At 41.3% G+C, this 27,161-nt stretch overlaps 1 protein-coding gene across 1 annotated transcript; it reads right to left on the bottom strand.

Moving 5' to 3' along the window:
- Positions 1–1,049: 1,049 nt before the first annotated feature.
- On the bottom strand, positions 1,050–27,161 carry LOC128357954 (BTB/POZ domain-containing protein kctd15). The gene is made up of 5 exons (XM_053318393.1): positions 27,123–27,161; positions 24,350–24,525; positions 17,257–17,401; positions 10,424–10,729; positions 1,050–1,208 (listed from the first exon to the last, which is right to left on the bottom strand). Exons 1-5 carry the CDS (start codon positions 27,132–27,134, stop codon positions 1,050–1,052), a joined length of 798 nt encoding a protein of 265 aa, XP_053174368.1. The 5' UTR covers positions 27,135–27,161.

Raw genomic sequence — 27,161 nt, 5'->3', positions numbered from 1 at the left:
ATCCCCATTTGAACAATGGGACTTTTTCTGGCTCTGAATGCATTGCCAGCCAGATCGCTTTAGCCACATAGCCTGCAGACATCTGAGTTTCTGCAGCTACTGCCAAGAAACTCTCCCTCACAAGCTCTCAAAGTCTAATGAATACAACGTTCGTACATCCTTCATATTGGAGAAAGGAAAAAAGAGACATTAAAAATAATCCTATTAATAATAATTGTTTACACCATGTCATGATAAGAACAGCAAAAGGAGCAAGAAGAACATACTTTAGAAACAACAATGAAAAACCGTAATAAACAATCAGTTTGGCGATGATGCTGTTTTTCGGTGAGGCCCCGACGTCTGTAACGAGGCCTGTAGGGGGAGATTGGATGGGGTTGGAGGGTCACAGGGTCATGGGGATTAGGGCTGTTAGGGGGACTGCGAGATTGGATTATGTCCTCTTCCTGTCATCCTTAAAAGAGTCCCGTCTACCAAAGCTTCCTTGACCCACAGCAGTCCAGACTTGTCCCCAATCAGACAAGACCCAGGCTTCATAAAGACACAGAACTGGACGGAACACCGCTGAGTGCTGGGATTGGATTGACTTGGATTCAAGGAGGGAGCGGTTGTGTCCTTCCAAAAGGGTCAGGACACCTTTTTCACAAGAAGATGAAGGAAAAAATCAAGCGGTCATGGGGCTAAAGTGGTTCAAGTGAGCTGCTGTTGAGTCCATTTGTCATCATTTTTCAACACAGTCCCAGATTATTTGGGTGTTATTGAACAAAAAGTCAAAAACTTTTGTTGCTGATGCACTTTTTTCCTTTGTTTGGTACTACATTCCCCTCAGAGTTCTGCAGAGCTGGCGAGGTTAACAAGCCTCTGCTAATACTTAGGTATGTTTCTCGCTGGAATTGCAGGGGGCATTTTGGGGAGGTGGGGACGAGGAGCAGTGGTGGTGGTGGTGGTGGTCCTGTTGGAGCAGAGATGGGTCAGGGGGGGCATGGTGGGGTGCTGTGAGAAGATGGAAGGAGTATGGGTGGATTTGGCAGTCCCTCTCCCAGAACGCTCTAGTCCAGGGGTTCCTGTTTTATCCTGATGGGTGTGTTGATGGAGAGACTCCTCCGGTCCTCGCGACACAACACATACTCGCTGAACTGGGAGGAGTCCACGCCGCCTCCGCAAGACGCTGCCACGCTGAAACCTTTCTGAAAAAGACGTTCCAGAACCTGTAAAGAGAGAAGAGAGGAAGAGAGGCAAGAGAAGGAGCTTAATAACAGAACTGCCAATCAAAATTTTACAGACAGAAATGAAGGTTTCATGCTTTCTTAAATGTGAGCATGTAATATTTTCCAGCTTGTAAGTTGTGTTTTTCCAAACAGAAATAGACTACCATTGATCATTTCCTTCCATAAAAATGATGATGAATGGCCTATAGAAATATTTAGTTACAGTACATCTCATCACTAGAATTTTAAAAGTACCCAGTACATTTTCAATACATGCTCAACAGCAGCACATATAAGTAAGTCTTGGATAAATATCCCTTTTTGACATCCATCCATCCTCACATCAATCTCAGATCTTCATCAGTCACAACATGCTCCACGTGTCATTAACCTCCCCCTCCTCCCATCACACGGACTGATGGAATGAAACCAGAGGGCTCTCTGACATTACACCACCTCTGCAATATTCATGCCGCTTGTGCTGGATTGGCTACTGAACCGAGGGCATGAGCTCAAAGGGATGAGGAGAGCGGAGTGCGAGCGAGGTGTGTTAAGGAGCTGAGGTGAGCTCGGCGCGGTGATTACTGGAGCTCCTAATTTGAGTAATGAGGCTGGGGTGAGAGGAGAAGTGAGGTCCGTGAGCGAAGGAGAGAGCGACGTGTGGGGAATGAGGATAGGGAGTTCTGGGTGATGGGCATGAGGACAAAGTGTTGGTACCGCAGGGAGAGAACGGGAGACAGGAATGAAGTCAGGGCATTGATACATACACTTGTCCAAATGCAAATACGCTCCGACACAGACACGTGAACTCCAACATCACTTCTCTCTCCATATCTGCTGTAATCCTTGTGGGATGTTGTTTTTTTCAGAGAGGCTATATCTAAATCCCTGTGCGAGGAGTGCCGTGTATTTACTTATTCCCCCGTCCTATTAATGGAGTGTGCAGCGTATGGAAATGAAAGGTCTCGCTGAGGGCTAAGCCTGCCAGATTCCGAGCCAGAGCAGTTCACGCCAAATAGATCGTTTTCTTCAGACGACCATACACAAACACACTGCTGCACACACTTGTGGCAGAGGATGACCTCTCTAATTACAGGGGCGAGGGCCCCACTGGAGGACTGGAGTCGGGCGTTTAGGCCTCCAGGTTGAAGGGCTGCAGCCTCCCCTAACTGGGGATTAGCACACAGTAAATAGAAGAGCTGATAAATCACACACACAAAAACAGTCATGATATATGTGCAAGAATGCACGGTTAGAAATGAAAACACAAACTTGTTGATAAGACCTGAAACCCCTCACTACCTGATTAAAACTCAAATGTGGGCTGACATGCTGCTTGTAAGCAATAAGGACCACTTGGAAAAGTTAAACTGCTCCCTCCCTTTTTTCTTCTGGCCATACGACGACAACAAACTGTAATTTGTGAGACAGAAGGGGTGGCAGACAGCTGATGGTGAGGATGGCTAATTAAGAGACCTGCCCAAGCATCAAACACTCCCAAATCCATGACAGACGACAGAGGAGCCTAACGATTATGGAAATGATATTACATAGCCTTCTTTGATCATTGCATCACATTGCATTTTTCCCCATCATCTCTTAACGCATGTGGGACTCTGTCATGTTCAGCAATGAGTTTGGTCACAGAGGAGAATGGCCTGATCAATAAAGATAGTCTGAAAACACTTGTATCATTAATGCACGGCAACACAAAAGACTTAAGGATATTATTATAGATAGCTGTAACTGACTAAAGGATACTGTAATGACTATAAGAAGGCATAAAAAACTTTCACATTCAGTCTGACAGTGAAAAAATGCCACAAGGGAATAAACAATACACTGAATAATTAAAATGTATCCAAGCAAAAGGTTTCAATGTCCACAGGACAATGTCCTGAAATCAATCCCAGCTGACAAAAGAAATAAATGCGCCCTCTCAAAAAACTAAAACATGTCCTGGTGGCTCAGTTTAGTACTACATACTTGTGACCGCAGGCTCTCAGATCTGAGCTTATGTTGTACTTATGCAGATTTCTCTGCTTACTTTCCTGCCTCACTTGAGCAAAACCATAACAAAATATGCTAACAGAGAGTTGCATGAAGCAATCTGATTGGTTAAAGTCTCATTCAAAGCATGATGATTTCCGTGAAATGGAATTACAACTAGTTAGCTGTCTTTGTGTTTTTTTATTATTTACTTCAACATGTCTTTGAACTTACAGAGAGTCCGGCATCACTGCTATCATGTTTGAGGTTTGCCAATATCCTTATTGTTTTCAAAACAGGAATAAGAAGACAACAGTACAGAAGACACGACAACACTCTATCAAAGTTTGCCATTATTATCCTGAACTTTAACACTTCTTGTGTTTTTCCTGCCTGTGTGATCGAAGCAGACGCTGAATAAAAAGCTTCTCTTCACCCTCTTCATCCCAAGTGATCCTTACACATTTGAAACATCATAAACTATTCTTACTGTTGCAGGGTCGACTTGACTGCAAGGGGATCTGTCCCCCAAACGTGTGCGCACACCCCATTTAACTTAAAACCATCTCATTGAGCTGCCACTCAATCTGGGGTCGCCATGGGGATGAGGAGTGGATATATCATACTCACTCCTCTAACCTCTCAGCATCATATATTTCCAACACAGTGAAGATGGCAAGACAGGAATCAAAGTGGATGAGTCTCAGGGTTGGAAACCGGAGCACAATGTAATATTGATGGCCACCAGAGTGCACACACACACTTGCAACACCTCTCTGGAGGCGCTGGAAGACACTTGCTCCTCATGGCATAGGGCTGAGAGTTGATTGACACGTATGACACACACGGCGTAGCATCTGATGGGCGCTGCACTCAGGGGGTTGCTTTTGTTTAACTATGCACAGTCTTTTAATATGTGACAAGGAGCACTAACTGCAGTCTCTGCATCGTATCCTCTGCTTATTGCAAGCATCTGGCATAAAACATCCGAGAAGCTCCAACTCTTTCTAATTCTCTGAGCCATCTGCCAGCCTTTTTTAGGAATCACAAGCGACAAAAACACTTTGACAGTGTAATATATTGTTGTACTATTTGCAGCACATTATCAAGTAGCTTTGCTTCTGAAACTGACATAGCGGAGCTCACCATAACATATGGACAGTTTAATTCAAAGCGTCTTTAAGTAATATGCATTCACACAGTAATTTAGTTCAGGTGACACTGGTGGGAATGCAACTTCTCACCCTGGCAGTGTAACTACCCACAGAGCTCGACAGGGAACAGGAGTGTTCAGGGTTAGGTCGGTCCTTAAAATGATTGCAAGTACACTTCAGACTAAACTGGACAGACTAAAGCACCACCACCCAACTCATACTGGGTAAAGCAAAATGTATGCCTTTGTGGTCTGTGGTTTCTGGTTTGCAGCTATATATAAGCTATGATGTAACATACCCAAGTACATTTACTCATGTACTGTACTTATTTTACTTGAGTATTTACATCTCAGTAGTAAATGTTTTTTTTTTTTTTTTTTTTTTACAGCTCTTAATTTATTTGAGATTGAATGTTTAATTCAATGTCAGATGTAACGACCCCTCAGTGTATGAGCTGTTTATAATCATTTCACATTGACCTACTACAACATTAAATTACTGCTTGTACTGATAATTCAATCAAATAAAACAACGCTCACAGAGGACATTCTCAATCATGACCCTTCTACTTTTTATACTTCAAGTACATTTTATGACTAATACTTTTGTACTTTTACTTAAATATAAATATGAATAATAAATAATGCCTCTGTACCTGATGAAGAGCCACTTTACACTCAAAATGTACTAAATTCTACTAAACATATCTTTTAAAAGGAGCTTGCAGTGTTTGGAAGCAGAAGGTATCTATATTTCTTTGGACCCAGCACTTTAACATGTAAGATGTGTGTGTTTTCTGATTGCTTGGATGTGACATTACTACAAATTGTTGTTGTTGACCACTTTAGTAGAACACAGTTTAAATGTAAATATAATTATGTAATGTGAACAGAGACACCTCTTCTGTGTTCATGATGTATTTCTTTCCTATGTGTCCTCTTGTTGGCTGTTGCCACATGTACTCTTAGAAAGAACCACTTGCTCCCCAACTAGTCTGCATTCGACAAAATATTAAACAATTTCTAAAAACAATCTTCTGGCTCTGAAGCTGTCAAACTGTCCAGTCTCCATCCTCTCCTCACTGCGGGTTAATCTACTGCCTGTTGAGCCCGAGTGCTTGATGTTGTTCTCAAACAGGGAGTACAGGGAGCCCAGCCACAGCAGTGTTAATGTCTTGTTCTGTCAATCGGACCACTGAGGAGCACAACTGAGGTGTTTGTGTGGCCTTGTCAGCTCTGATGAGCTGTGCTTTCTCTCTTAACTCAGACCAGGATTGATGGAGTGGCAGTGTGACATGTAAGAGAGTGTTGCGATGTGTTGCGTCCCTTGCCTGGGCAGCAGGGGGACAGGGAGCCCTTCTCTACGACTGCCTCCGCTGTCACATTGATGAAGGACGGATTGGCTCTGGTCTGATCTGAGTGCTTCATCATAGTGATGTATGGGGCAGCGGGCCCGACTCCAGCTCTGGGACGCGTGTGTGTGTACACCTCTTGTGGATCTTTGGCTAAATGTTTTCCCTCCGCTAAGTGCCTTTCCTGCTCTCTGTTTCTCTCCGCTGGATCTACATCACAGCGCAGGTGGTTTGCATTATTCCCTAAATTCCATTCATGACTTCATGGAGAATCACGCGCCAAGGTGGAGTTGTTTATTCTCACTCTCTCACATCTGAATACACAAGATGAAGGACTAAAGAAGGGGCTGAATTTACAGTACGCAGTGTAATGCTTTCCTTTCTGTAGACTGATACAAACAGCTACTATTGTTATATTTAACTCTTGATAGGAGATAAAATAAAAATATACCAGGAAATTGGCTCTGATTCTGAAAAAGAGCCTGAGAAATAATTCCTTGAAAATGCCATGATTTACATTTAGTGATTGCTTGGATATATTTTGCTAAGTACAAGTACTGACCTTAGATATGCTACTTTATCTTGATGTGAATAAAAACTGAATAATACACTGCAAAAACAAAACACTGTGCTTAGTGTACAGTAAAATATTGAGAAATGTTATGTTATCTCATTGTGACCAAAGTATCACAAGGTCTAGCAGCTTCAAGCCCTGGGCAAGACAGCTACAGTACCTTAACCCTGATAAAATGACTTGAGACCAGAATGAGTTCTCTATGCCAGTGACATGCAATAAACTGAATGCAGCGTACATTTAAAGGCTGTCACATATCCGTCTCTTTCCTGTCAAGACCTCTTCAGAGGCGGTCGGGTCATAAACACACTGTTCCAGACATGACTGCATCTGTCCCCTTCCCTCCCTCTTTTTTTTTTTTCTCTCTCTCTCTCTCCTTGCATGGTCTTCCTCTTCTGGGCAGGGTGTGGTTGTGTGTGTGTTCCCCTGGGTTGGGGTCCAGGACTGAAATCAGATCAGAGGCTTATTGTCTGGCTGGTAAGATGATGATTATTTTCCTAACCTTCTCATACCTTCACACAACAATAAAAGAGGACAGAATGAGTAAGTTGTTTAGAAAAATCTCCCCTTACGCCGAAAAAACACCTCCATCTGCTCCTTGTGTCCTCATCTACGTCGACTCAATGAGCCAGGCCCCTCTACTGTGCATGAGTGTGTTTATGCACTTTTGACAGAATTTTGTGTATCTGTCTTAAAGGGGCCCGCATTAGAGAGAGAGAGAGAGAGAGAGCCAGAGAGAGGGAGAGAGAGAGAGAGACAGACAGAAAAAAAGCCTGACACCACAACTAACACCACCTTAACCGAGAGAGGCCATGCTGTGAGACAAAAGGGAGCATCGCTTACATGAAACCATAAAGATCCATCTCCACTTTCTGTTAGCAGTTTGTCTGAACAGAGGATTTCAGCTCATCTCACCTTCAGAGGAGCAGCCTAATAAAAACCTAAACAATAAAAAGTCCTTTCAGACCATGTTAGTCAGATGCGCTCACATCCCATAACCAGTCTCACTGGTAAACAGAGTGGGAAAATGTTGTGTTAGTTGATGCGGCCAATTAATTATATTGCAAGTCATTTAAAAATCTATAAAAGAAGTATAAACCGGTTTAGGCTGTTTGAGAAATTGTAAGTATGGTATTAAAAAATGCAATACGTGTATTTCAATTGCCTTGAGCGGTGTTATATTGGAGTCTTTTTAAAAAAGGAGCTGTGTCTTAAAAAGGAGTAAAGCGTAAATTATGCATATCATTTTCCCCCCCTTTCCATTCCTCTTTTTCATTTTTTCGCAGGAAAAACATGGCCGCAGTCCACACGTGCTTTGTCCCACGCTCGCTCGGCTCTCCTTCCCTGGAGGTGGTCTCTCGCACTGGCAGGAGGGAGGTGGAGGTGTCAGAGCGCGCTAGCCTGCCTGGGAGAGGCTCTCTCTGGGTGCTGGAGGGGGGGAAGGCTCCTCTATGTGTTGGACTGTTTGTGGCTGTGGGCGCTGAAGTGTGTTATATCGAGCCTGTGGTGTGAGGCTGATATGTTCTCCCTCTCACAGACCTCGCTCGCTAACACGACTGTAAAACTAGTTTCCTGAAGTTGTTTTTCATGTCTCAGTACTTAATACAAACTGTGTTCAATTCTGCTTCGAAAAAAGGAGATAATTAATCTCAGTCAGACTAACTGGTTGAAATGGTATAACACACCAATACCATATGCTCCTGTATGTACAATTAAATGATAAGGAGCAGGGACATACTACAAAGCACAGGCCAGGCTCAGATCTTGGACACAGTGAAAGTTCATCTTCAGACAGAATGAAAAATTACATAAACTCTGTGCACCTGCCCTTATTCTCTTAACAACCTCGCTGTAGCTGTCACAGTTGAAATTATTTTTCAATAATGACAAAGAGTAATTAGCTTGACTGTGACAACATGCAGAATAAAGGGCCACAAATCATGCCAACTGCCTTAAAGCAAAAGTGGTGGGTTATACAAGGTTATAGACAGTGAAGAAGGCCAGTGAACACAGGTAGTGTAAAGGTTATAGGAACTGGCTTATGACGAGTGAAAATAAAATCATCAGACTGATGTGGAGTATCTGGGCTGGGAAGGTGCTGTCAACTGCTAAAGCCCAGTAACTCCAGTGAAGCTGTACAGTGTCCATCAAAGCTCTGGTTGTACAGCCAAGTGTTAAAGTGTGTATGAAAGTTTTGAAGGGTGGTGGTGAAAAATGGTTTGCTTGCTCAGCAGAATCCTCTGCTGGATAAATAAAGGTAGAAAACATCTCCACTGTGGCAACATGCACAGTATATACAAGGCCACAAATCATGCTGAGTGACTCACTGTGGAATCTGTATTCTGTGGCTAACCTGAAAGTCGGGACTGATGCCATTAAAAACCCACAGTGTCAAATCAAACTTAAACATATGCAAAACTCTAGTGTCTAGACAAAAGGTAGGCTATACAAGGGTTTCATTGCAAAATCAAAATGAGAGTTGTGCATTTAAAATAATAATCTCCACCTCCATCCTTAAAACGTTTAAAGCAAACTTTGCCAAAGACCTCAATTAAACTGTGGTTCAGGTAAAAATACAGTTTACATAAGGAAACGCTTCACTCTAAGTGCTTTGTGTGCCACTGTAACTCTATATTTAATGTTTCAGCACTATTGCATTACAGTCACACCTTACAGATGTATGCATTAGATAATGTATCTTGTCATCTCTTTTAATACTCTGTAAATCTGTTGGGTGTGTTATAACAAGTTACTGTATGTTTGCCCTGGGAAGTATTTAACCTTGTTTGCTGCACATTGTGTGTGTATTAACCAAATGTCACCAAGATGAATTACATAGTTAACTGAACTCGATGCTCTCCTAATGTGGGTCTTATGGTTAGCAGAGGATTAGTTAGCCATTAGTTGTTTTTTTGTGTGAAGTTAAAATTCAGTGTTTTATATTCACACTTTTTCTGTCTGTATCACAGTGTGGCCTCTACTTTGAACCTTGTGTTAGATAAATCAATATTCAATAAAATCCAGGACACACTGGGTCAGCATATCATCTTAAAAACAAACCTTCAAATCAGCACATTTACAATATTTTATTTCTAAATTGGCCTATTTAACAAATTCAGGTGTTTAAATCCTGATTCATTATTATATTTTTATTTTATGTATGCATAGAGAGGGACTGCATTGAAAATACAATTTTAATCAGCATTACTAACATGTAGACTAAACGTCTGCGTCTCCATTGTTTGGGTTACATTATATATTCAGGATTTTAAAAAGAGATTTTATAAATACATAATAAAGGGGATATAAATACTTTATAAATAAAGTTTGCTCTTTCCTGCCTAGTTTCCTGGTTTCCAGTATTTACTGGCAAATACTACGCTGGAAATATGATTTACATGTTTTTCAAGACTTTAAAAAACACATCTTGACTTTCAGACAGCTACTTTCATTTGGTTCATTATGGAGTTATGATTGAAGCAATGCATCGTAATATGGTAGTATACCTAGAAGGAATTTAGAAAGTATCTGGTACCATACATATGATAGAGTGATCTGTTATTTTCTAGTAATTCTGTAGTTCAATCATTTAATGTATAAAATTATAAATATTTTTTAAATACCTGTACAGTAACTCATCACTCTCAATACTGAAGTTAAACACCTTTATATTACATTATACATGTATTAACTTTTGAACAGAAAAGAGTTTATGATATGATTTACTATATAGTGTCACTATAACATTACTTGGATTTCTATTATTGGGAATCTGCTATTATTGTTCTTTATTTCTTCAAATCAGTCTGTGTGAAATCAGAAGGTGTCTATTAGATAATCTGTCCCACATGCAGGCTGTCATGCATTACTCAAATCTGCATTAGCATTTCCAGTTAGCAGAATATTCATGATACACCAACATCAGAAACATCACAGCCACCCACAGAGCTGGTTTATGGTACTTGCTTCAGTCATTAGTATGGCAAAAATATGTATTGTTGACAAATGTTTTGGTTACAGTCAGATCTGGTAGTTTTGTTTTGCAGAAAATGTCCTGAATGTAATAAATGTGTCACATGCAGTCAAGATTTGTCTGCATTACCAAATAAATCAACACTATATAGACAGGAGAGGCTTTGTGTGTTACCTGGACGGAGTTGAGCCTGCAGTAGCCATTGAGGGGGAAGCGGATGACGTGTGTTGGGTCCTGGTTCCAGCCAGCGTTGACTGAGTTACACATGACGTCTCCAGTCTCAGGGAAGATCTCCTCGATGAGGACTTTCTCCCCGCTCAGGGCGATCCTCTCGCCCAGGTCAGGTGTGACACGAACCACCAGGCAGTCGCAGGGCTGCGCCATCCGTCGCTGCTCACGCTCCTGCTTCCAGCGCTCCAGCTCCTTGATCATGGGTGTCAGCTGGTAATAGCGCGCCTCCTCATACAGCAGGTGAAAGTCCTACACAAGCAGATTAACATGGAGAAGGGAGACCAATGAGTTTGCATGTGCGGTTGTGTTCAGTCCTCTTGGCTATGTGTGACTAATGCACTGTGAGTTTTGGCACTTCACATGTACATTACATTACAAGGTCACAGAGATCAAAACCTAACGTGTGTATGGTGCAACATTAAGATGACACTGTGGGTATTTGCAGGGTATCCTGATGGCTTCCTCTGGGCAACTAATGACAAAATGTCCTTCAGCAAGACACTTGACCCCGATTTACTCCAGAAGCGCTACTCCTGTCTGCATCTGCACTTTGACCCCTCTACACTGCTGAAACACAGATTGTTTTCAACAATTACTGCTTTTTACTAATAATATTTTAATGGTATTATTTAAAAAATACTACAAAAAAAAGCCCACAACAACAGGACTACTGTTGTACAGCATAGCCTATTAAATAGACCTTATTTTCTGGGTTGCCTGCAGCACCACCTTGCATTACCTCCCACCCTGTAGTTAGACTTAACTAATTGTGGGGGGTGGGCAAGTTATCTGAACTAGTGAGCGACACGGACTGTGGAACATGACACAATTAACGTCAGCACCCTAATTTAAATATATCATGTCAAAAACACCAAATCCCTCTGGTGCCCAGGGTAGAAAAAGAATAAGAGAAGAGGAGTAAACTGTTTTAGTGTTACTAGCTCACTTTGGACAATAGTAACATTTGCTTATTTAATAAATAGCTAGAGTTAATGTCAGATCCTCCCACCTTCAATTCATTAGGGAAAGTTGGAAAAACTATTAAGGAGTTTAGAGAATAACCAACAACATCATTTTGAGAAATATATGTTTTCTTTTAAATGTTGCTGGACAGAGCATCTGCATGCCTCAAGAAACCAGGCGAACATTTTTATTAACATCTTAGTCTAGTTAGCCAATGTTAGTCCTGCTTGTAATAGTCAATTAAATGCTTTTCTTTTTCCATAACCTTTTGTAATTTGCATTTTCATTATTGATTAGTTGCATATGTAAAGCAAACGGCACGCATCATGTGGGAGAGATGCTCATTTAATACATGTTTTGTGCATGAAAGCCAGGTGTAGGGGAGACCAGGGGCAATTATAAAACAAATTTCAAAATTACTCAAAAACCTCTTGACCTATTTGGACGCATTTTTTAAGCAAGTAACTTCTATCTGTGTTCTACTTGTTTTAATCATAAAATATTTTTACACACAATGTTAGAGTCACAATTGATGGGAATTGTAACAACACACATAATACCTTCATAAAAACACCAAGGACCACAATATATACCAAAATATACCATTATAAATATAGTTAAAACAATTAATTCCTTGCCTAACTAAAACAGTATAATTAATTGTAAGTATACAATTATAAAAACAATTTTAATGAATAAACGACACACACAGCATCACGCACTTACACAAAAAGGTCCCCCTTCATCAACATTTAGATAGAGTGAGAGACATCCGTTTGTCCTTTGGCAGGCAGAGAGGGATCATCACAGACCATGTGCATAATGAGTTTCATGGTTCTGTCTCTTTCTGATTGGTGCAATTTGAGATGTTACAATTGCCCCCAGTCTGCTGTTGCTGTTTGTGTTCAGAATGTTACAGGCTATAATGGGGCTTAGGTGCTATTATTGGCTTGGTTTCACCATCAGCAGCATTTTTATTAATATAATGTAACACCCAAAGGTCACGTATACTACTCTCTTCAGATGCACTTTTGAAATATTTTAATCCCACCCCTGCAAATCCTGGACCACCAGCAGACACCTTCTCCACTTTCCAGCAATGCAGGGTGAGGGTCTACTGTTTTTGTTTTGTGTGGTTTTGTTTTGTTTCTAAAAAATGGAAAATCACAAAGACATAAAGCTATGCAGTTTCTGGGTGAATGTATGAACATTGGTAGTGGAATTGTCTAGGTTGCAAGGGGCAGCAGCTAAAATCTTGCCTAGGGCACCAAATTAGTCAGGGCCGGCTCTGTATGCATAAGGAACAATCAGGTAAATACCTCAAATAGAAATGTAGAAATGTGAAGTTAACAGTATGTAATAGCCACAAAGAAGACAGAGCATTGTTTAAAGGTACAGTGTGTTGGATTTAGTGGCATCTGACACTAAATTTTGTCCTTTCTGAACTACTGTAGAAACATGGTGGTGCAACATGGAAGAGGACCTGCTCACTATGAACATATAAAAGGCTCATTCGAAGGTGACAAAAAAACAATTATTATTTTTAGATGATTATACACAAATTAAAACATGAATACAAATATTATATTCAATTTCTGCCATGTCTGTTCTGCTAGATGCTGCTAGATTCTGCACACTGCACCATTAACATCTCACTTGTTAGCATGTAATACATCTTCTGGAAAGAAGAACAATAAACTGAGATCAGCCATGGCCTCTGACCAGCAGGACAACAGTCTCAATAAGCAAAGCATAACCATGCTGTAGCTCCACAGTAGCTCTTGGCAGAGCTATGCTAGCCTTTAGCAAGTTTTAGTGAGCTAACTCCAGAAAGGCCATCGGTAGGGCTCCAGTGAAGTGGGATGGTGCATTCCTGTGTGCAGACAGTCTGCAGCAGATTGCCTGACTCTCCCTCCTGGGCAGGGCTTGCTGGGGGCCATTTGCCCCTGTGCTCTTGCCTCTAATTTCCCATAAGACCAGATGGCACCATCATTCACCGCTACCAAAGAAAATACGGGGAGGCGGTGGTTCACTATTGGAGGCAGACGGGAGGTGAGGAAAAGATATGTGCAAGTGAACATGAGGACAATCATCAGCCAGGGAAGATTTTAATGTATTCCTCACATGGAGGGAATTTTATGTTAATGAGGCTTGTGGCCCGATGTTAAGCTCCTATTAGAACAAGATTTAATTAGGTTACACCTAAATGCTGCAAATCTTTCAGCTAAACAATTAGTAATTAATAAATCTGTGTTCAGATTAGTGTTTCACTGTGACAAAGAATGACAGCTTAATTCATTCTTAGTTCATGAACTGCCATTGCTGCCATTCAGTCTGTTCTTACACGATGTTCATGTTCCTTAGCTCGTGGCTATAGTTTGTTTTACTGTATGGATATTGTGAAACCATGGCAAACAACCAATCAAGCATTTAATATATAATGAATACAGATAAAAGTTGCTCATCTTGGTACAATGCAAAGTCTAAACACCCTTGAAAAGTGAGGCAATGTGTGTTTGTGCGGCGGAAACAACATATGTTTCATATAGTCTGCATCATTGGTGGCTGTGGGTGCCGGGGCTGCCAGGGAGCCCTGATCTAAAAAGAGTTTTCCCCCTTCCTTTCTCTGGACTACTGCTGGGTACAGAAACAGAGCATGGCAGCAAACAGCATATTCATTAACCCTGCTTCTTCTGTCAGACTCTTTAGCCTTGAAAAGCCTCCCTCACTGGTTTACCCCTTCATCTAAACTGTGCCTTCATCTGAGGCGTGTGAACGACACCCAAATACAACTCCATCTGGACGGAGCGTTGACGCAACACATCTTAAGCTGACGGCCTAATATTTAAGATTGCAGAATGCAAAAGAGAGGGGGAGTGCGTCCTTTTTTTCCCTTTTTCTCTCCTTTTCTCCCTGTCTTTTTCTCTCCTGGCCTTCTTGCTGCAGCTGACAAAACTCATACTGAGACGCTCCCCTTCAGGCAGCTCTCTGTATCAAAGTGTAGCTCCTCATCCTTCACAGGTCTGAAGCCATGGATGGATATGTTTTTAACAGGGGTCTGTCTGCGAGGCACTTTAGTCATCCTGAGCAGCGCAGAAAACAACAGAGTAATCCTAAGCGCTGAGGTGAGGATGAGAGGGAGACAGGGCCAACAGCTCTGTCCTGGCTGCTGGAGCTGCTGCTACTGCTGCCAGCTCTACCAGACTATTCATCCCCCAATCCTGTGTCCAGACAGCCCGTTTGAGCTTCAAAATAATGATCCGACCTGATCGCCCACCGGCAAGGCAACATCTCAGGGAAGGACAGAGGGAGGGAGAGACAGAGAGGGAGGAAGAGGGAGAATGAAGAAGAAAAAAATGATGGAAACTGTCACTGTGAGGGAGTCGGAGGACTTTTTTTGGACACAAAATAACTAAACCCACACAAGAGGGGATGCACAGGTTGTTGATAAAACGGAACACTGTCGGAAAATCCCACCAACACTCATCTAATATGCAGCCTCACAAAAAATAAAAGCATTAGCTTTTCCACATCGCTTTTGATACCTGAAGAAACAAAGCATTATTGATTTAAAGTACAATATGTAAAACCTGAATAAACCAAGGCAGAAACCACTAGATCTTAATGGTTTATAACCATGCCCTCAAAATGACTGAGCATTGCTTACAATCTTGTGATTAATTGTAGTTTGAATAATGAGATGAGGGAGGATATTAATAGTGAATATTTTGTTCCACTGATGTAGGCTGAAAAATTTCTTTCCCTTTTCTGCTCAGACTTTCACATTGATTTAGCAAAACACACAGTGCCGTGGCTGCCAGCAGCAGAACAGACCCAGCCCCCGGGCGACGGCAAGCCTGATTGTGTTCAGATAAGGACATGCTCAATTCCGCCTCGCACTATTTGCATTTTTTTTCCCCGGCTTCACGCAAATTGAAAGGTATGCAGATCAACACAGGCTTATGCGAGGGGATCGTAATGAGTTGAAACAATAAAGTCCAATGTATTCTCCTCAACCTTGGTGCCTGATTGGACTGTCAAGACTTCACAGTCTTCACAGGGAAGGAAAGCATGAATAAGAAAGGGAAAACTAATCGGTACTGAGTCAGGCCATCATTTGCCAAAATATGCAGGGCTTTCATGTCATGTTCTGTTGTCTGATGTTTGGCTCTTGTTCAGACTATCCGTGAGGCCTGGAGAGTTTGCCTCTGGCTCTGAGCGGCTTGGCCTCGCCTTGTTCCCTTGTAGAGAATGATGAACAAGTGCCAGCCCAGTGGAAAGGTCACACAAGTTAAGGTGGAGTAGAAATGAAGAATATAATATACCTAGGAACAATATATTGAATAAAAACCTTGAACAGGAATGAGCTTTGGACAGAATATGTAATAATTCTGAAATACTGTGGCTACATATGGCCATGTGGATTAATGTGAGGGGAGAGTAACTTGCTAGTTATGCTATCAATTTGGTTTAAAGCTGCACTTACAAACATCTTTTTATTATCAATGGATTTTATTATTACATGTAATGTGAAAAGGGTCACTTAGATAGTTAATTATCAGTTACCCTAACCCTAACCCTAACCATCTTAGGGTCTCTCAGCTCATTGTGTTGGTCTCAGAGCCTGCACCTGTACTGTTTTGATTCACCACTTCTCTCATCAAACTAGTTTTCTGTAAAAACAAACAAACAAACAAACAAAAACCTTTTGATGAAACTGCTGCACACTACCTACCCAGCACCAAGCTGCTGACACCACACAGTGGAGCATTTAGAAGCTAAAGAGAAAAACTTCTCTCTAGAATTGGTGGAGACCAAAACAGAGCTGAAGGTAAAAAGGAGTAAATGCAAATAGCCAGTTCTTTGCAAACATGTTCACCATATCAGCTTTGTAAGGTGATGTGTCAGTGGTGTGTTTACCGTTTTTGTGATGCCTCAAAGCGACCAAGAAAACAGCTGCTAGAATCACAAAATGTGTATATAACTTACTTGGCACAGATGGGAATCTACATGTATGTGCGCCCTGCTGTCTGTGAAAAACATTATTTGATACCAAGCCTGAAAATGTTTTGTGCTTTGTTGCCATGAACATGTGCCATGAACATGTGCTTTAACATAATACCATAATGGACACAATATAATGAACCGTATGTGAGCTTACAAGTTCTTTCATGTAAACGCTATAACAGGAGCCAGGTGTGTGCAGCCTCAGCCCACAAAGACTAAAGTGTGTGTGTGTGTGTGTGTGTGTGTGTGTGTGTGTGTGTGCGCGCGCACAGATGCATGTATACATGAGTAGAGAGCATGTTAGCATGTACTCATGCCACAGCTTTCCCTGTGAGTCCTTGACTGTCAGAGAGACTTTCTGTCAGCATGGGAGCCGGTCATCAGAGCACAGGGAGAGCGGAGGGGTGTGCAGGCTATTTCACCTGGACTCACCTCTATAGAAACCACTCTGAGTGAAAAACAACAGCTCAGGGCTTTGGCACACACATCACCGGGCCATGCTCCAGTTAGCCAGTTAGCGATTTACCTCTCCATCACTGTACACTCCAACTGAGTCTGTTCCACATTTGGTTTTTCCAAAAAAGTTTCCCTAATTAATGCTTATGCTTATACTACAGGTGATTAATGTGTTGAATGGTAAGTCTACGTTAGGCACCGTGAAAACAGAACTGGCAGATCTGCTGTGGTAGGCTATCAGGTCTATTATGAAAGCATGCAGCCTTTGAGAGGGCAGGTAAATAAATACAAAGATATTATCTTTAGAAAAGTATGCACTTAATACAGAATGTTTGGAGGTTGATATGTACCTTGAAGTCATCTGGAAGGAGCAATTTGCTGGTCCTGAGGAAACTGAGAATGTAGCGGAATATCTCGCCGTCCCGATCTATGAAGTAGTGCTGCTTCAAGCTGTCCAACACGATGGGCTCGGTGCCATTGAACAGACGACTGATTCTGAAAATTGAAATACACACATACAATTACACACGTGCACAGAGAAGCCACGCACACACAGCCGCACACACACACACACACACACAAACAAACACACATAATGGAATGAGCCAGCTCCCTTCAAATGCATGAAACAATTACCCTCCATTTATTTTTCAATTTTATTAGCACTAAGCTTGAAATGTATTAGCATCCCAGGTTGAAACAAGGGGCTTAAGGCACAGTTCTTCCATTCCAGACTTGTTTGAAGTGTCCCTTCTGCAGAGAGATTACAACAACACACACGCTTGCTGCTTGTACTTACAGAAATTAATGGCATGAATGTAGCATTACAGCTCTATTATTCTATCTGTCAGAGGGGTGGAAATGAAACAGGTAGGAAGTGTTGGAGGCCGGCATATTTAATATGGGGAGGACATCTGGACAAATATATTTTACTTTTACAGTCTGACTTCGGTATGAATGTGCTGCGAGGAAATCTGGACATCTACTGTACAACATGCTGCCTAAATATCAGTATTTAACACTGTCTACCTATTTATGATGCTTTGTGTTCGAGATTTGTTTATAAGAGACACATTTCACTATAACATCTGTCATTATATGGACCATTTGCTTCAGGAAAAACTAATGACTCCTGCATTGTCTCAACTCAAGTATTTGATTTACATGTGTTGGCATGTTAACAGCGATGACTATGAATGACAGTGTAACAATCGAAAATAAATATGAAGTCAACATTTTTGCCATTCAAAATGTACATTTTTCCAATTCAGGAAAAGAAACTCTGCATCATCATACAGTATGGTCATCTTGGAGAAAGGACACAATGAACACAATCTAGTTTTTTGCTTCATATTTAGAGGGAAAGCAAAAGTTTCAAAAGAAAATTACATCACAGATAATGAAAATAATATTTCCTGCAATTACAGCAATAATATTTTGCATTTAAGAAACCCAATAATTAACTAAAAACATTATTAGATGTATGTTTTAAAGCTTTAACCAAATATTAGCAAGACTTTGGTGTAATAATAGGACACTTGTTGCTGCCTAGTGTCCTATGGTTAACCCCTTCCACTGGTGTACTTTAAGATTAAGGGCTTTGTTGAAGTTGGCTACGGGGGCTCATCAAGGCAAAGAATGGAAATTGCTGTTATCTTTAAACTTTCATCACACCGTGTTGGCGCCGTGCCTCGAGATACCTTTGGACAGATATTCATTTCCTCTCGCCTTTGTGTGGTTTTCCTGCCACTTTACTTTCAGGTCGTTCTCTCGCTGTCTAATAATCTCATCTGGGCACCTCCGCTCTATCTGTTTGTTCATTTCCAAATGCTAAATGTTCCTGTTCAATAATTAAAAACACTTCTCTGGTGTTCAGCATTACAAGTATCTCTAAAATATTGAGAAAGACGTTTGATTTTGTTAAACGTATCAACTCCAACAGTACAAACTAACTCTGAAGTTTAATCATTTACTTCAATTTTGTGCCTCATTTTGAAATGAAACTTGCATCTCCCTCAGCGGAGAAACCTGGATTGCCTGCGCAGTGTAAATAAGCCATACTAGTGATTTACACAAGAAATCTGTTGCACGTAACCTCCTTAACGGTTTCACTGCACATTTCCATCGTCTTTCTCAGAAACAGCTCTTGGCAGGGCGCTGCGTTGCTGTTATTATCATCATTTTGATGTAATCAGCTCTTTAATCACACTAACAGCTCCTAGGTCGGCTGACAAAGTTGTATAACAAAGAAAATCGTAAAACCTATTTGCAAACACGTCCACCAATACGCACATGCATGCACAAACACACACCAACACAACCCAGCACTGCATCAGCACTGGCATTGTCAAACTCTATTACAAGACACTGGAAGGGAGCCACAGAGGGAATGTCAATGAACAAACAGCAGGGTTGGCTTTAGTCTCACTCACAAACTAATTTCACTGAATTTACAAATTCAATCCTCTACTTTGGAGCAGTGTGTAAGCTTGTATTTAACGGTTGTATCAGGTATCTCCTGACCCCGATGTGTCGGCTCACCACATTGAAGCTATCATGTCAAATTCATCCCGCTTCTTTTCTTTGACTTGACTGTGTGAAGAAGCAGAGCAAAGATGGTTCTACTTCTCTCTCTCCCCTCCTGCCATCCTTTTCTTTTTCTTTCTTTCTTTCTCTCCCTCCGTCTCCATCCTTCTCCCTTACTCGCTTTCTCTCTGGAAATCGATGCAAAATGCTTTATAAAAAACCAATACTCATCTCCCTGTTTTGCCTGAGGTGTTCCTTTCTCATATGGTCTTGCAATTCTTCCAGCTAGAATTTCACCATACCCCTCCAGGCTAACTCTGTTTTTCATCTCCACTTTTTTAAAAAGCAATTAAAATGCTGCCTGTTTTTCTTTTTCTTTCCCTCTCCTCCACTCCCTTCACACACTCTCTCACTCTCTCTCTCTCTCTCTCTCTCTCTCTCTCACTCCCTATTTCTCTGTTGGTCTCCTCATGTTTTCCCCTTTCTGTTAAATCCCTGATTTGAAGGGTGGGGGGTAGTTTTTTTTAACAGGTAGGGAGAGAGAAGATGGTGTGTGGGGGTATATATAAAGAGAAATGAAAAGAGAAGATACACAGACAGACAGTCCAAAAGACAGGGAGATTGATGGGGGAGAAAGGAGAGAGGGGAAGAAAAAAGCATGACACAGGGAGAGAGAAAGAAAACAAGACAGGAAAATCAGAGGGAAAAAAACTGTAACAGAATTAAAGCAAGAGAGAAGCAGAGAGAGAAACAAACAGAATACAAGAGGAAGACATACGGAGAAAAAAAACTAAGACGGAGAAACAGAGAAAGTCAGGGAGAAGGAGGGAGGTGGTGGGTGTAGGAGGTTATCAAGGACAGGAACAGCTCAGATCTCCCACCCCAGCGGTGCAAAGTGAGGGCAGGCAACAGGGCAGTAGGTGGGCAATATCTGGCAGGATCCTTGCTGCAGCAGCTACTGCCGGCCAGCGGCACCGAACTGCCAAAGATGTGTCTGCAGGAGCTGGGAGAACCCAGCGCAGGTAACACTGACTCTACTACAACACTATCTGGAAACTGTAACGCTAATGGACGCCTAATGAACGTGAGACATTCAGCAGCTTGCTCCAAAGTGAAACAAACATATCCAGGGATCTCGATGAGTGTGTCCAGCCTGACATGAAGGGCCGCCCACTATGGCTTCAGAGTAGGGGAAGAGTACAAGAGTTGCTGCCTCTGGCTCTGATTCAACTCAGTCTGATCCTGCTCAATGTCATTGGTAAAATATCTAGTTAAATGGTTCCTAAAACAAGGACTCCAAAAAAAAAGAAAAAGATGCTTGGGAAAAGTTTCAGAGCAATGAATTATATTTTAATTTCATTGGACTTTTAGAGAATATATGAGAATGACTGCTCACATCAGGTTTCAGTCTAACTCTCAATGCCTTCATATATTTCAGTAGTAAATCAACAACGGCAATAAAAAATCTTCTCACATGGTTCCCTGGGAATTCATTTCATCATCTGTTGCCCAATATGTGTCCACATGGGTCCATGAAGTGAATGTGTTGAGAAACTCTCATACTGCTCATACACTGATTATGTGACTGTATAAGAATAAATGAATGCAAACAGTCTCCAGGTCATAAAATAATAGACATAATATCTGTTTTTTTGGAGCTACATTAAACTGGAATGTTTAGTTAAAGAGCAACAATTAATTAGCATTATAATTTCATATCGAATGTTTAAACTTAAAAGTTTTACTTTGGATAATGGCATTGTCTAAGTGTATTATTGCCTCTTAAAAATCATTAAAATAAACTGATTAACAGGCTGAAAAAACAATAAGACTTAAAGCTGTGCTGAGAACAGTTAAAGGGTTTAAAATAAAAATGAATTAAAAACCAAAGGAAATGCAGCATTTCCTGAAACTAACGCACAGTAAATGATGTGACATTGTTAGCCGTGTTAATTATGGTGATTTGAGCTTACAGAAAAGTAAACTATTACATTCAGAGGATCATTAAAAGAACATGAAGCCAGTACAGATTTATCGTCTCTTGACGCAGAAGACTTGTCTTTAAAGAGAAAAATGTCCAGTGGTCCATTCAAAATAGTCTCCTAGTCTCTGGAACATTTCCCCTAATTTCCTCAGCTTCTGTTCAAGTGACTGCTGAGACTGTCCTCTCTGAGAGCTACATAGAGTGTGCATCAATGTTTCATGACCCCTGTCCCTTAATATGGAAGATGAATGACCGCACATTAGTTACTAGACTAACTTTCTCTTGGCATGCTGCATTATTTAGGGGCCAATCTATTAAAAGTAATCATCAACTTTAAACTCTTTAACCCTGGCCTTTTAGTAGTCACGTTCTCAGTTATGCCAGGGCACCCTGGTCGATTGGCTGTGGCCGAACGCGGCATATACAGCTATGCCAGTGTAATTGTTTTGCTTTCTGCTGTCAGCCATTATCCTAATTCACACAAAAGGGCCCCTCCTTCCACTGGCTCCAGTGGAAAGTGGAGCCCTGAGGCCAACTGTACACTGAGGAGGCTGGGAGACAGAGAGAAACTGTGTGTGTGTTTGTGTGTGTGTGTGTGTGTGTGTGTGTGAGTGTGTGTGTGTGTGTGCGTGTGTGTGCATGTGTGTGTGTGACCCAGAGTGAGAAAGAAACAGAAAGAGACACAGAGAAAGCAAAGGAGCATGTGTGAAAAAGAGAGAGAGAGCAAGAGAGAGGAAAAAGCACTCTAACCAACACTCACACTGGTATCCGGTTTTTACTCTCACTGTAACAACACTGTTTGGTTACTCTGACATGACTCTGTGCTCCATTTACATGGTGCTCTGTGTCTGTCCCCCCCTATGAATAACCTCTTTGTAAAGTGTAAAGCTGCACCAGAGCATGAAAAAATAAAGAAACACAACAGCAATACACAAACACCAATAAATAAATAAAGTCCTGCTATGTGAGACATGTTCAAACATGCTTTAAAACACATAGAAACCTTCTAAAAGCCTCAAAAATATCAAGACAGATACATCTTAAGCATACGTGATTTCAAATTTAAAAAAGAAGACTCTTGTCTTATGACCAGTGGACATATATCACTGCAACAAGGAGGAAAGAAAAAGCCTTAATAGCAAAAACAATCATAGAGCCTTGTATGGGATGAGTTTTATTTTTCTCATGACATGTTACAGTCAGGAATAAAAGGAGAGCTGTCAGGGATTTCCTGTCAGCGGACCCTGTGAATATCAAGGCTTTATTACCAGGGGATTATGTGGATTGTTTCCTGTAGCCCAATTTGGCAGATTTTCTAACAACCTGGTGTATGTTTACCTTGGCCCACATGGGACTCTGTTGGCTGATGCAGAATTTAAGACTGTATAATGTAATGAATGACACGCTGCAGTGAAGGAGGGAAAAAAAAGCAGAGAGCCATATATTTTTAGAAGAGGAAAAATTCACATTTCATATTTTATCATAGTTAGTAGTTGTCTTCAAGAGCTACCCTCAGTGGTGCCACCTTGTTTGTGGATGGAGCTAAAATCGTGAATAAAGTGGGAGGGTGGATTACCAACAGTTCTTACACAATCTGAATCATCATGACTAAATCTTACAATGGAAAGAGAATCAGAAATAAAAACCCTGTTTGATTTATACACGAGAGAAGAGAGCTATCAGATAATCTGACAGTTATATTCAGATGTGTGAGAGAACCCAAGCCCTCTATTTTTCCATCTCCACAAATATTCAGTAAATAGTGTTATAAGATTTCAATGTTTGACTGCAATACGAGCCTTGTTTTAGGTTATTTGAATAATTGCAATAATGACTATGTTCTCTCACAAAATGGCAATATACAGTGTGAACGTTTTTCTTTTAAACAAATATATTCTAAAATACTGTATATGTCTTGGTATGTTCAAAGTAATCCCTATTTTTAACTCAAATAATGGCAAGACAAAATATCTTGTGGTGGTGACTGCTGGATCTAAAAAAAAAAGAAAAAAAGAAATCTATAACTAACAAGCCAACGATTTAGATTTTAATCAGATTTGAAGCTGCCCCTCATCAGCTCTGATGACAGGGGTCCGGACATTTACGTCATTGTTTTGGCTTCAAGGGATCCTAACAGCATCCTCATCTACTGACAAGGGAAAAAGACTGTGAACGGGGGAGTAGTGCATGCATGCAGATATGTGTGTGTGTGTGTAAATTCACACAAACACTCACATTCAAATCAGAGAGAGAGAGAGAGAGAGAGAGAGATAGAGAGAGAGAGAGAGAGAGAGAGAGAGAGAGAGAGAGAGAGAGAGAGAAAGAAAACGTGAAAGGTACTGTACTTGCCGGCTTGGCAGTAGCTTAATTTTAGAGTACATGTGAAAGGAAGTAAAAAATAAATAATAGGAGGTAATTGTTTAACTGGTGAAATAACCATGACAAAATCAAAACAAAAACAATCAAATGCATCATTTTTAAACTAAGAGAAGATAGAAATAATGCAAGAAAGGGCATGTTCTCACAAGTTTAAAAATATATTCAACTTTATAGCTTTCTGGGGCTCTCAGTAGAAGTTGCAGTGTAGTTGTCTTAATACCAGTCAGCTAAATGAGTTGTCAACAGCACAAACCCAATTAGACTTAATTAAGCAGTCAAATAATTTAATAAATCATTTGAGGAAGACTAAAGTGCAACATTAAAGAATTAAACAGACCAATTTAAACCTATCTAAAGCTTGAATGAGAAAAAGGTTCATAGTGGAATAAAATACTTCACACCCTACAAGTTCACAATTATGTCACATTTCAAACAAAAGCAACATAAAAGTCAACTCTCTCTTAATCAGTCAATATTTCCCTAATAATTATATTTTAAAAAAATAGCAATGATTTCATAAAGAAACTCCAGCAGTAAGTGTGAACCTGTCTTACCTTGAGTCTGGGTACTTGGTGAGAGTCGCCAGGCTGCTGGTGTACATGTGTCCCCCGACATCGATGTGCACTGGGGCGTTCGCCTTGGTCAGCTGAGCCGGCAGAGGGATCCCCTGAGCGGCCAGAGGAGAGACCGGGGACCGGGTCAGAGACAGCCGTGACATGCTCCTTCCCTCCTGAAAGCAAGTGTACAGGAAAGCCATGGGAATAAAGGTAAAGGAGGGGGGAAAAAAACAAAAACACACAGTGATCCTACACAGGGAAGCAGATAGTATCCTTTCTGAATGGTATCAGATCACTTCCATGTCTGTCTGGTTGCATATTTAGCCTGGAAATTATTGCCACCGCTCTAATTAAGTATGTTTGCATCTTTTCATGCAGCACCGGAGGCGAGGATAGGAGGATGCTTATTAGAGAACCGGGGTGAGAGAGAGCTAGAGAGAGATAGACAGATAGAAAGAGAGAGAGGGAGAAAGAGAGAGAGAGAGAGCGAAGGAAGGAGGGAGAGAGAGAGAGAGAGAGGGAGGAATGCTAGGTGTCAGCCTCCAGGGGAATAAAACAAACTGCTGCTGCAATATTCTAATTAAAGGTCGCCTTATGTGTTAGACGTGATGCGCCCAGACACACCAACCACCAATCTGAGAGCAAGGAAAACACGGTGTGGAGAGGGGGGGTAACTTTTCCTCTAACACACACACACACACACACACACACACACACACACACACACACACACACACACACACAGAAAGATTAAGGTGATCGCTTGTCATACTTGTGTTATTGTGCTGTTAAAGCTACAACTTCATTACTAAACAGGTGAAGAAAGCCCAATCCTCCTGTCCATATTTACAGGCCAAACCAAACATTAGCCTATACCAGGTAAGTTTTGCCTGAATGTCAGACACATGTTTTCAATTACTCTAGTTATTAATGATGAAAAACTCACAATATACAGGCAAATACAATAAATTGCCGAGGTTCATATTTGAGAGAGCTGTCTGGATCTTATTGGGAGCTCGCTGGTGCACTCAGGGGTCAGGACGGAGCTGAGTTTGATTAACTGATAAAATGTTTGAGAAAATATTTTTAATTCACTTCGATACGCCGCCATTTGATTCCGTCTACTGCTCCGAGAAGAGCAGAGGAGGCGTTTAGCGCCAACTTACTCGTGCGTAATTTGTTGGCGAGCAGCTGCAGGTAAACCACCTAACCTCAGTTTGGCCACACATTAGTGCAGACTCTTGCCTATAATAAAGATACAGAGTAAATCATAGATGGATTAAATCATGACGGAATGGTTCAGTTTAGATGAGGAATTTGGGGTTTCTGAGGAAATGGAACAAATGCGATGCTGTTTTGAAACATTTATTCTACTTTGGATGTTTTCAGAATGATCACTGTGTAAAGGTCACAGTTTGCCCAATTTACCATTACTCCCATATTTGCTGCAGGCTTGAGCTGAAATACAGACCTTTTCCTGACACAATTTACAACATGACTTCAAAACCATTTAAATACTCGGAGCTTCGCCGTAGAGCGACATATCTGGGTTCAAAGCTGATTGAGATAATCGCTTACAATTTCACCCTTCAGTAAATCAGCTGAATTGATCAGTTTGTTGTTGCACATATGGACTGTTTCACTGTCACCACTAATAAACTGAAGGCCGTAGTGTAAGTCCAGATCATCCCTTCGGCTCTACGCGATCTGATGCCTTTGGGGCACAAAGTGAGACTGGAGGGTTTTTTTTTCTCAGGGTGTTGCCCGCCTCACAGCAGTATCATGTTCGTTTAATACGATTACAGGAGGACGGGATTACATTTCAAATCCCAGGAAAAGAAAGGAAAACTTGGAAAGACTGAAGAAGTTTGGGGCACATACCAGCAGCCTGTCCCACCACCACCAACGGTAACACACACACACACACACACACGCACACACACACACACACACACACACACACACACACACACACACACACACACACCACACACACACACACACACACACACACACACACACCACTCTCTCTCTCTCTCTCTCTCTCTCTCTCTCTCTCTCTCTCTCTCTCTCTCTGTCTCTGTCTGTAACAACCAGTTAATCAGTTAAATCAGTCGTGGCATACGTGAACATACAGGATGAAAAGCCAGATACAAATAAATGCAAAATAGATCCATAAATTCAATCTCTCTCGTAATCAAACATAATCTCAGACATCCAGCATTCTGTCTCTCTCACAGCACAATATGATAAATGCCTCCACAAAAATCACAGCAGCTATAAAGGCATCAACTTTCTCCTCAGTGCTGCTGTTCCTGCTTCCCTCCGCTGACCCCGTTTAGGCGTCGCATCTTATTTCACACTTATGACATCCACAAGATAACCCTGACAGTCCCAAATTGAAAACTATTCATAAAACGGACAAGGAAAAACGTTTACATAGCAGGCAATACAACATCCCACTCCACACGAACACCATGCATGTGCTCTGCCTTTAATTCTACCAAATGTTCAATATGGCGTCTTATTCCTGCTGTACAATTAAAAGCATAATCCCGACACGTGTAATTCATCACCCGTTTGATAAAACCCACATGTGTGAAGTGTCCAGTCTGTGAGAAAAGAGGTAAAAACCACTTTGTTTCGAGCAGTATTCGCGTTGCTCTTCAGTACTTGCTCAGCCACTGACTAGATATACTCTTCGAAAACTGTAAGCTTTCACTGTGCGTAAAAACATTGGATTCTGTAATATTATTTTTTTTCACCCTACCGTTTCAAACATTGTAGGGAGTCCAGAGGAAATCCGTGG

Source organism: Scomber japonicus, chromosome 1, assembly GCF_027409825.1.
Source record: "Scomber japonicus isolate fScoJap1 chromosome 1, fScoJap1.pri, whole genome shotgun sequence".
NCBI classification, from domain to species: Eukaryota; Metazoa; Chordata; class Actinopteri; order Scombriformes; family Scombridae; genus Scomber; species Scomber japonicus.
The sequence above is the reverse complement of the archived record's forward strand: the minus strand, read 5'-3'. Positions and strand labels throughout refer to the sequence as shown.

Coding starts and splice junctions, on each gene's coding strand:
- LOC128357954 (XM_053318393.1), bottom strand. Junction 10,730..17,256: donor TCCTTCCAGATGACTTCAAG/GTACATATCAAC, acceptor CTGCTTGTGTAG/GACTTTCACCTGCTGTATGA. Junction 1,209..10,423: donor GCAGGCTCAACTCCGTCCAG/GTAACACACAAA, acceptor CTCTCTTTACAG/GTTCTGGAACGTCTTTTTCA.